This window comes from Bidens hawaiensis, unplaced genomic scaffold (genome assembly GCF_021521415.1).
Source record: "Bidens hawaiensis isolate Kalapana, Puna unplaced genomic scaffold, B.hawaiensis_p1.1 tig00008044_1, whole genome shotgun sequence".
NCBI classification, from domain to species: Eukaryota; Viridiplantae; Streptophyta; class Magnoliopsida; order Asterales; family Asteraceae; genus Bidens; species Bidens hawaiensis.
This window is the reverse complement of record NW_027491567.1, coordinates 481,850-494,150: the sequence shown is the minus strand read 5'-3', so window position 1 is coordinate 494,150 and position 12,301 is coordinate 481,850. Positions and strand designations below refer to the sequence as shown.

General features: G+C 35.9%; 1 protein-coding gene across 1 annotated transcript; it reads right to left on the bottom strand.

Annotated features, from left to right (window-relative positions):
• Positions 1–213: 213 nt before the first annotated feature.
• On the bottom strand, positions 214–2,065 carry LOC143636799 (uncharacterized). The gene is made up of 2 exons (XM_077104299.1): positions 1,582–2,065; positions 214–224 (listed from the first exon to the last, which is right to left on the bottom strand). The coding sequence occupies exons 1-2, from the start codon at positions 2,063–2,065 to the stop codon at positions 214–216; spliced, it is 495 nt and encodes a 164-aa protein (XP_076960414.1).
• Between the last annotated feature and the right edge of the window lie 10,236 nt (positions 2,066–12,301).

The window sequence follows — 12,301 nt, the reverse complement described above, 5'->3', positions numbered from 1 at the left end:
CCGAAAAACCGACAAACCGAAAACCGAATGGTTTTTGTATTTGAAAAACCGACTTTTCGGTTTCGATTTCACCTAAAACCGAATCGAACCGTGCACAGCCCTATGTCTAACGCATCAACCTGATTATGGTTAATGGTGTTGAGACTTGAGAGTTGAGACGATTAAAAAAAATCATGTGTATGTGTTAGATGATTCCAGCCTTTTAACATGCTATCAGCTCGAACCTGATACAATTTCAGACGCTATTCATGGTATAAATTTTACACAACAGGCACTTGGATGTATAGTATATATATAGTATACTCTTAGCCTTGTAAGAAAATGTTATAGCTTGTAGTGATCTTTAAAATAGATTATATATCAGGGTTTTGACTATTTATTTACTACCGTACGTGTACACATGTGTCCCACAATTATTATTTATTAGGTTGTTCACTATGGTGGGTGGCTTTAAAGCCCTTTCACAATGCCATGTTAGCGTCACGTAGGTACCGGAGGCTTTAAAGCCTCAAACTATAATGTCCCTCTATGGCTTAACGCCCCGAGGTGCTTTAAACTTTTTTTTTTCATAAAACAAAAAAACCAACACAATAAAATAATACAATAATAATAAAAAACAAACTAAATAAAAAAACTAAATTAACTTTAAAAACATATAAAAAAACCTAAAAAAATCACAACTATTTTAAGTCGTCGACATCATTTTACTTGTTCCTCCAAAGAAACCAAATCCAATCGAAGACTGAAATTCGTTTCCCTTCTTCGTGTTCTTAATAAATTAGGAAGTTTCTCATCTTTTGTTTAGTGGTTTAGTGTTATGATCGGCCCTGGCGCATCGTTGTAATCGCCTTGATAAATTTCTTTACCCGAGTCCTCCAATATCATATTATGGAAGATAATACAAGTGTACATTATGTTTCTTAACCTATCCATTTGGTGAAAACAAGCTGGTTGTCTAATGATAGACCAACGTTTATTTAATATTTTGAATGCCCTTTCGTTGTCCTTTCTGGCCGACTCGTTTTTTTTCTTGAAATATTGGCGTTTATCGGCAGTCGGGAACGTAAAGCTAAGAACCAACGTGACCCACTCCGGATAAATACCATCGACTAGATAATATCCGTATTCGTAGTTGACACATTCGTGGAAAATGAGGCGTCGAGTGCAACTCCGTCTATGACATGGCCAAAAATAGGGGACGAATGTATCACATCTACATCATTGTTTGCACCGGGCATCCAAAAAAACGCATGCCGTATCCAAAGATTAAATGATGCGAACGCCTCAAGCATAATTATTAGGCCATCATGATCACTCCGATGATATTGATCTTGCCAAGCAACTTGGCAGGCTTCCCAAGGCCAGTGTGTGCAATCAAGGCTACCAAGCATCCTGGGAGAACCGTATCTTCGTTGATGCACCTCGTATACTTTTTGTATGTCACTTTGAGTCGGCCTCCTCAAATATTTTTTTATAATATATTTGAGGAATACCTCATATTAATAATTTTAACAAAGTTTATAAAATTTACACTCAAAATAGGAAGGTTTAGAAATAAATAATTAAAATGATTATACTCACATTCGCAAAACGGGTGAAGGGCTTCGCGACCCAATGTCTTTGACATCTGTAAATACTCTTCCATGGCGTCACTCGTAGTCCTGTATGCTAGTTGACGAATTGCCGCAGTGCATTTTTGCATAGGAGAAAATCCCGGTTTACCTCTCGCGTCCTTTCGTTGTTGGAAAAATGCATAATCGCGTTCTAAATCACCAACTATTCTTAAAAATAGTTGGCGACTCATCCGAAAACGGCGCCAAAATCGTTCCGAATCAAAAATCGCATCCAGTGAAAAATAATCTCTTATCAACCGGTCATGAGCACCTACACCAGCCCGTTGAAGATGAGGTCGTCTTGTTCGTGGTTGTGAGCTTTCGCAATGCTCGATTAAGAGTTGCGCAGCCTCTCGAATAGCACTAAATATCGTTTCATCCTCTGAATCTAAATCTGAAATAGCGTCAGGATCAAGGTAATACTCGGGTGTCGTAGATGAGCCGGAAGACATAATTTTGGAGAAAATTTTATAAGCTTAAAGGAGTGAATGAGATATTTGTAGAAACTGAATGAATGAGAATGATATATATATATATATATATATATATATATATTACTTAGTATTTTTTTATTATAAAACGGCAATGTTATTGTTGAAAAAGAGGTGGGCCCATAAAAATCCCACAAAGGCGCCGTTCGTTGTGAAGCCGCCTGCTCGCCCCTCGGCAATGTGCAGAGCCGAAGGCGCCCCATGGCTGCCCCCTTCCGCTCCCATAGTGAAGGGTCTTAGTATAATACTAGAGGACACTAAAATTCTTATGAGGGTCTTTAGTATCAAAACCTTGAACTCCAACACCAACATCGTTGCTAAAATCATAGGCTTATTGCTAAAACTTATAACAACCAACTGCAGCTTTTTTTTCTACATTATCTCCACATGCGCTAAATTGTTGCTATTTTCAGAAAAAGTGTGAGCGTATATGTTTATACGCTGTATAACATATGCGCGGTATAAACATATGCACCACATATGTTTTAGTATATATATTGTTTTCTTGTTTCCTTTTATTTGTAATTCTAATTCTGATGAAATAAGGTTTCTTCTTCCCTGCTTCTTTTATTTCTTTCTGTGTCATCGTTTTTCAATCGGTTTCTTTCGTTTTAACCGGTTTCTTTCGTTTCGCCAATTTTTTTTATCAGAGTAGAGTTCTTAGTCCTCATCTTTGTTTTAACCGGTTTCTTCCATTTCGCCGGTTTTCTCTCTTCGTTCCGCTGTTTGTTTTGATATTTTTTTATCATTTTCTTTGATCGTTCAATCTCTTTTGAAATTGAATGATTTTCTTTGTATTTCGCCATACTCTGTTTTCGTTCCGTCGACGATTTGTTCCATCGTCGGATTTCATTCACTGAAGTTTCGTATTTCTTCTCTGGATTTTTTGGACTTACACGCCGTATATGTTACTCGGTGCATAACTTACACTCCGTATAATATATACGACGCACAAGTTCTTATACGCTCCACATATGGAGGGTTATCCATATGTAAAGAGTCAGAAAAGATTTTATATGAGGGTTGGTACGAATCCTCTATGTTTATGAAATGTTTACTCTTTTAGATTATTAAGGATATGTAAAGAGTTAGAAAAGTATTTACATGAGGGTTGGCTCAAATCCTCTAAAACGTTTTGATACAAGGTAGTACTAAACACTCAGGCTAAAATATATGTGTCTGGATTCTTACATATCTGTAGTGGGCACACTACAGACATACTGACCATGAGGCAAATGACTGTCTCTAGGGCGAGTGAAGTCCAATTAAGTGGTGTATGGGTATTTTTTTAGTGCCGATGAGATGGGATTGAGACCCACTGACTCGTTGAACGCTATTGGTGTTGTGTCATAATGAAGGTGATTTTGTATTAACAAATGTGATTGTGAATTATGAAACCTTTTATTAAGTCAACGTTATTCACCAGTATATAGCTAACGTATTTTTCCTCACATTTCAGGGGACAGTAAAGGTTAAAACAGAGAAGCAAGGCAGATTAGAAGATTGGGGATATAGTCATTAGACGTTATCTGATGGTTCAGATATTTTATTCAAAATATTATAAAGAATCATATTTTCAAATGACAGGTATTTGAAATATTAAATGTGTATTCAAGTCCCGAGTTTTCAATATAATGATATTTTATTCAAAAAGACTTCCGCTAAAAGAACGTACTCTGATGTATTTTCAAAACAGGTACCAACTATTGGTCACACGTCTAGGCCCTAAGTCGGGGTGTGACAGTGTTCGTGTTCATTCGCCTTCATTTATATTTGTTCATTCAAATCTTCATGAACAGTACATGAGCATAAACAAACGTAAACGAACATAATTGAACAAGGGTAAACGAACATAAATGAATATAGATGAACAAACGTAATTATGTTAGTTCGTTTAAAACATGAACATGTTCATGTTCGTTTATGTTCATTCATTTAAAATCTAAACGAATAATTCACAAACATAAACGAACATAATTGAGCAAGGGTTAACGAACATAAATGAACAAATGTAAACGAATACAAACAAACATAAACAGATATAAATGAACACAAATGAACAGATATAAAACATTAAGTAGATGATTTATCAAATGTTTCATTCAAAACCAAACATAATGATCGAACATAAACAAACATAAATGTATCATAACTAGTGTTTTACCCGGCACGTTATGCGGGGCAGGTCAGTAAAACTCAGGCGTTGATAAAACTCAAGAATTGTAGGTCCCACCTTTGAGGCGGTAAGTCGACACGAATTCGCTCAGTTTTGGTCATATGCGTTATGGTTTCGGAACTAAAATAAAAATAAAACAAAAACTATTTAAAAATCGATGTAAACCAATGGGGTGGCGTCGGTCAGTAAAGCTCGGGCATTGATAATACCCGAGCGTTGTCGATCTTGGGTGTCGGGGTAATGAGATTTGGTTAGCTTCCGCCACATTCGTTACAGTACCGGAACTAAAACCGGAACTAAAAAAACAAAATTGATATTCGGTCAGTTTTTGTTACTATACCGATATTAAAACAAAATGCTGTGCAGTTTCATTTAACAACACAACTATCCGGTCCACACCAAAGTTATTTTGAAGACAAACCATTCTAAGATGCACAAAAACATAAATAGCACACTTCGAAAAACTAAAATAATTCTAAATTCTAACAAACACAAAAACATAACACACAACTATCTGGTCCACACCTTATGTTCAAAGACAACCCATTATAAGATACACAAAAACATAAATAACACACTTAAAAAACTTAAACAATTCTAAATTCTCGCAAACACAAAAACATAACACACTTAAAAAATTAAAACAAACACATCCGCAACATTAGAGATTCAAACCTAGGTTCTAAACCGGCATATACACTTACCCTTACCAACAAAACCATCCAACCAACACCAATCTATACGCCAAGTACCAGAACCATTAATATATATACAAAAACAAAAATAACACCATTTATGACACCAAAGTTCTCAATTATACTAATTAGATAATATGTCCAAATAAATATATAAATTCTGAATGAATATAATAAACATTTTATAATAAATTAAATTAAAATAATTAATTACAAAAATATAACTGTAAAGTGATTAAAAACAAAAATCTAAATAACCCGCGTGTCACGCTGGCTAAAAGCTAATATATATATATATATATATATATATATATATATATATATAAAGGATCCAATATAATCCTTTATCGTACATTAGGTACACGAGCATCCTGAACGTAGATCGTAACTTTTCACAAACTGATATCTTAACTTAACATAAGGGTATAATTGTCATTTAACATCGTTTAAAAATTCAATCCCGCTACTAATTTTAGAAATGATTTTTATTATACTCTGTTTTATATCAAAACCAATAAACCATTTTTGTTGAGTAATTGAGATTACGATTTTGATTATCGTTTTATCGAACGCGATGTATTCCGATCATCAAAGTAAGTATTTTTAAAGAGAATTTTAATGTATTTGAATAGATGTTAGTAAGTTAAACATCTGATAATCTAAATTTTTAACTGTTTTCAGTTAATTTTTTGCTGAATTGATAGTCGATTTTTCTATTTCTGTAACCGGTAAAGTAGTTTGATTTGATTAGAGGTAATTAGTTGAAAAAATCTGGTAATCGCTAATCTGTTGGTTCGATAGTATGAAGAACGTATTAGCTATATGTATTAGAATTGAACGAATTAGTTTAAATAGGTGTGTATAGAATTCAGAACATATTAGAAAAACGTATAAAAATTGAACTAGTTAGTTAAGAACGTATTAGAAAAACGTATAAATAGTGTATTAAGAACGTATTATAAGAATGTATTACAATTAAACGAATTAGTCAAGTATTGAAAGTGCTAAATTGAAATAGGTCTGTATATTAATATACCGTATTAATTGAACGTATTAATAGAACGTATTGAACATGCTAACTTTAAATAGGTGTTAACTTCTTTCTGTTTTTGTGTATTTATCTATTTTATCAGGGCCTCCATCAGATGATGTCGTACCACAAGTGAATGCTTCTTTGAAACCTATTAAAGGAATGGTTTTTGAGTCTATTGATCTTGCATATGATTTTTATTGTGCATATGCAAAGAAAGCTGGTTTTTGTGTTCGTAAAGAAGGTTCATACAGGATTGATGGTTTATTAAAGTCTAAGTATGTAACACCCCAACCCAGAACAGGCTGGCGTGTCACCATTACAGATATCATAAACCAAACGCAATCCATTTAAAAGAAAGAAATAGAATCCAAGGACAACCAACGAGTTAAATCGAATTGAAAGAAATCCTAAGTCTCATTTATTAAATGTTAAAATAAAAGAAAATAGACAAAGTCTTTATTCTTGAACTTCATTTTTTTTTTACTCTCATCACTGATTTCCCTGATTTCCGGAATTACCTGCCAACAAATAAGACAAACACAAACAAGAAAATACGGCTGAGCCAAAAATTGCCCAGTAACGGAAAGAAACAATAGTAATGACGATAAGACGGATGAACAAAAGTAAAATCATAACAAAATCTATCATAACCGAAATAAGTATGGTACCGAAATTTGATACTTTTATAACACATGACAATATAATACCATAACAAAAACCAATACTAAACGTATTACTGAGCATATAATGGTGACTGACTTATACGACAAGTGATGTTACAAATAAGTAGCGTAATTAAAGGAGTACCCGGAGCCGAAACATATAACATATGACATATAACTTGTAACATATAACATGTGACATATAACGTGTAACATATAACTGAACTAGGATCGATCCATACGCCCCTAAATGACCAAAGTACTAGTTAGAAACGCTGTGAACTTTTAAACACACTGTCACGAAAAGTGTTGTGCTCGGGTAACAGAGTACTAAACGTGAAAGGCAATATAACTGCCTAGCATATAACGTATTAACAGAAATTCATATTATTATCCATAGGAACATGCAATGATGAGCACGAGTTTATAAAATCTATTGCATGCTACAAATCTCTCTAACCAAAACAAATTGTTGAACAAAACTAAAAAAAATTGACGACGTATAAAATGTCCAAAGACCAAATGGGTTGTATCGATAGAGACAACTTGGTGATGCTAAAATATAAAATACTGAAAGTCCGCACTACAAAGTAACGGATTAGAATTTATACTACGAGTGAAAGAAACCAGAAACCGTACTACGAAGTAACGGAATCACATTAATACTATGAGGAAACAAAAACGGAAACCGTACCTTAATTTAGCAAGCAAAGCAAAACTGAACGAGTCGTCTTTAACACGTACTAGATCCTACATTTTAATTATGGTTTGAATTAAATTATAGAACTTAATGTCGTCGTTTTAATAAACATTTCCGGCGACGAAGGTTTTATTAATCAGTAGACGAAGGTTGCATTATTCTTTTGTTTATTCATAGTGTTAGCAACCTTTTCATATAATACAAATAAATATGCATGGAGAGTGGGTGTGCAAAACGCCCAGAATCAGGAATTCAATATTACAAAAAGAATTTTTATTATTTAATGAAGAGTTCTTATAACATATGAACATATATTTGTATCCTTATCACCGAACTTAACAGTAAGGTACTAAGGTTTAATTAGCATGATAATAGTGGTATTAATGAGCAGAAAACTAATCACGTAAGGTGGCCAAATAAGCAAGATATCTTCTGTTCGTTAACAAAATCAAATTCAAGTTTAACATTTTAGTCGCCGGAAACGAACCATAATTCAATGACCATATAAAACCAGATTAGTATGAAATTCAGCAACAACAGCGACAAGAACTATTACCTTAATAGTCGAACGAAACCGAACGTTTAAAAGAGCAAGAAACCAGATTAAACGGATACGCGATGAAAGTTGGTATCAGAAGTTTCAACCGGTACGCATAACGGAACAGTAAATCAAAAATTGATGTCGAACTGGCGCGGCTCACCGGCAGAATCAGAATGGAGAATCGAATGGAAGCCAAAGAGATATGATATATATAAGCTAGATGTGAGGACTTCGTGACTTCAACAAGGGATTTGATCCCCTCTTTTCTGGATTTTTGTTTGTTACAGATATTTATGAAATTTTTGATTCAACTGCCTTGTTTATCACTATCCTTTTTATTAATTAGAATATTATAATGCGGTTCAACCATGACTTTATACATATTAACTTTCTTTCTATATAAAAAAATAATAATAGTTAACTAATTCATACGTAGGGATATATTAATAATACATTAGATAGATATATATGTATTTTATTCATGTACCTATTATTATTATTATTATTATTATTATTTATTCTTTTTATTTTGATTTTTTTAGAGCATTACAATTTGTGGATTGTGACATCCCACATCTGTTGGGAAGGAGAACAAATTCTTCTTTATAAGGAGGTGGATACCTTCCATATCATAACGCGTTTTGGGCGCTTAATGGTAGTGGATGAGAGGAGAACTACACAGTTAAGCGTGCTCAGGTGGAAGTAGTATCAGGATGGGTGACTTCCTGGGGAGTCTCCACTAGGGCAACCAAAAGCAAATCCGTGAGGCGATGGTGGTACGTCACAGCCAAAGCGGACAATATTATGGTACGGCGGTAGCTGGGCTGTTACAAAGTATTTCACTTGTTCAAAAGAAGGTCATAAACCTCCAAAGAGTTATGACTCAATGGATGATAAAGATAGTTCAAAAAGACCATATTATAAAAGGAGGAAGAGACCAACAATTCGGTGTGGTTGCAGAGCTCAAATATTTTTGAAATCAGTGGATGGTATAAAGTTTGAAATAAACGAATTTGTGGAAGGACATAATCAAGCAATGGTAGAAGAAAAAGATATGTATTTTGTTAAATCAAATACGAAGTTAACTCATATTCAAGTTATATTAGCTGTCAACATTAAATTGGGGCCCAGTTAAGGCGTTTAATATTCTTAGGACAAAGTATGGAGGTTGTGAAGAAGTCGGGGCTTCAAAAGATGATTGTAAGAATTTTAAACAAAGGTTAAATTGTTTTATTGGTGAATCTGATGCTGAAATGGTTGTCCAAAGATTAAATGGAAAGAAAAGATGCTGTGACGATTTTTCTTTTCAATACACTGTTAATGATAATGGTGAGTTAACTCGGTTGTTTTGGGCTGATGAGATTTCAAAGAAGAATTATTTGGCATTTGGAGATATTATAGCATTTAATGCCACTTTCAAGACCAATATGTAGGACTGTTCAAAGGGTAAGACCCTACCCTTTTACCTAATACCCTACCCGAGCCTTTTACCCTTTTAGGAAGAAATGTGGACCCAAGACCCTACCCTCTAAACAATAAAAGGGTCGGGTATAAATAAGGGTTTCAATGGTTCAACCCTTTAAAGCAGTAGTCGCAGCTCCTTTTCTGCATTTACTAGTTGCATATCTTATATATGACTCCAATATTTGAATCCTAGAACAATTATACTTTCATTTAATAGCACAATAAACTCTAACTTCAAAAGTTTATCAACCATTTGAACTGATGCAAATAATATTCGCATTCACAAATTACATGTAAAGAACAATTCAGTGATTTTCACATATATATATATGTTTCCAATCAGTTGTATGGTCTTTTATTTTTATTTTTCTTAGTAGTTAGGAAATTTATGATGAATTATAAACAAAATACAAACCTCTTCTACATTTCAGATTAATCGCGAATCTAATGTATATCTATCTAGAAACTAGTAAACTGGTCAAGGGTTTGAAAAAGAGTTGGACCCCTGAAACCCTTTAAGGTGAAATTTAAATACCCTTTACCCGATCCATATTATATATTCGGGTCTAATTAAGGGCTTTACGAGTCGGGTAAAAAGGTTTCTGTAGGTTCCTGGACGGATCGTACACGGGATATCGCTAACAACGCAGGTGCGGAATCCCTGCGCAGGTAGTTACGAGTGTAGAGATAGAATCACACGAGCAATAAATCAACCACGTTATATTGATAACCGAACACGTGACTCACGGTCACTATTACAGAGAATAACACGTAACAATATGAAACACACTGAAACAAACCCTAAAACGACCAACACTCAAACTGTTTCAGCGAAACAGTTTTATACACGACAACTTCGCCATTGGCGAAGTTGTCCATAACTTCGCTGATTCAACAAGTTCGCCATAGCGAACTTGTTGACAACTTCGCGTATTACAAAACAATCATAAACAAAACATAATTACATTACAGACTCGATTACAAATGCTAGACTATGAACTACTGACACACATGTACCAACAGACTCCCCCTTGGCAGTAGCTTCATATCTTGATCTTCAAATCTTGAGTCTTGTAATCTTCACCTCTACGCGTGCGCCCCTTCTCTCACACATACCGACACTACCCCTTGATATTTCCTAGCTTGATCCTTCCAAGCAGGAATGTAGAAGATCTTCTTCTCGTTGAGCACTTTCAAATCAGCCTGCGACAGATTAACAAGATGCATCGGGTCGTACACCCGAAGAACTTCTTGTTCATCCTCATCTTCCATTACCGCCTCAGCTGTCTCACAATCCACGTACCACCATTTTAAATCTTTTAGGACGTTCTTAGGCATAACTTTCATCGGTACTTCTTTCAAATGACGGACTGGTTTATACTTCATAACCATCCATGGTTTGCCGTCAGCCCTCATTCCACGATCTTTGTCTTCTATCAACTTTCCTTTTTGAGGCTTTAGCAGTTCAAACTTTTTGTCTTTAATGGCTTCTTTCCATACGATCTTCTCAATGATTCTTGCCATATCATCATTGCTTCTATTGATCAGCCCCAATCTCGCTAGATCTTTCACCTCACATTCTGGTAAGGAATTCAAAGATCTCAACAATCTTTTAAAGTACTGAATGCCGTCGTACCGTTTGATCACAAATAGTTTTAGCTCTTTGTCGTACAACCAGCATATGATTCCCTTCTTTGACTCTGCATAGCCCTTTATATTATAAGTCTTTCTGAACATCGATGGCACTGCAGGCTTCTTGGTTTTAACAAACCACTGAGCACAGCCTTCTTTCCAGTTCGGCTGCTCCTCCCATACAGTCTCTTCTATCACGCTCTCATCCCCCAATTCTGATCTCTCAACAGCTGGAATCTCATGTTCCACTGAATCATCCACAATTTCACCTTCTTCTAAAACATCTTCCACATTAATCTGTTCTCCAATCTTCTCAATCTCATCCATAGGCAACACGTCGTCATCATCCATCAACTCATCGTCCTCCTCCTCATCCAACTCCTTCAAAGCATCGATAACGTCTTCAACATCAGCGTCGTCATCCACAACTACAACATCATCACCAGCTGCATTTGTAGACTCCCCCTCAGTTGTGGAAGCCCCAAGAGCCTGAGAGGTTCTTGGCAGCTCATCACCTGCACCGGAAGGTGCATTGGGATCATCGTCATGATCTTCTCGTCTTTTCGTTCTCAACTCATCGCCCCTACACGTCGTCTCCCCCTGAGATGCCAAGTAATCCTTGAAGGCATCTATTATTCTTCCATGTTCAACCAGGAGGGCAGCTTGTAGTCGATTGGATTCCACTAGGCGGTCAATAGTCTTTGACTGTTCAGTAACAATCCGCTCTAGCGAAAGGATCCTCTCAGTATCTGAAGTAGGCAATGGAGTTGGTGGAACATCAGTAGCTGAAGTGACCGCAGGTGGTACCCTTGGTAACCCTGCAGTAGAAGTGATGGTCGACTCCACAAACCGTGCAACTACCACCGGTGGATTAAGCGGTTGTGGTGGTAGAGACACAACTGTTGGTGCCGACGTCTCGATCGCTGTAACCTGTGCTGTAGTAGGAATAAGAGACATACCAGATAAGGCAGGTGGAGCAAAACGTACTAGCCTTGAAGATTCTCCAGCTCCCGAACCTATACCTCTCTGTTCTCTTCTTGAACGTCTTAGCACAATCTGTACTGCCTCCTCTTCATCCACTTCATCCTCATCCTCCTCCACAGTTCTCGGCCTCTTTCCCGTAGTCCGTTCCCGAGACACCATAAGTCTTCTTGCCTCAGCAAACGTCTCGTCTAGATCAGAGTCAGCTACCGAAGTAGCTTCTCTGGTAACATCCATAAACTGAGGACCCGAGACATCCATATCAAACAAACCATGTCCACTAAAAGCAGCATCTAGATCAACTTGTTCAGCA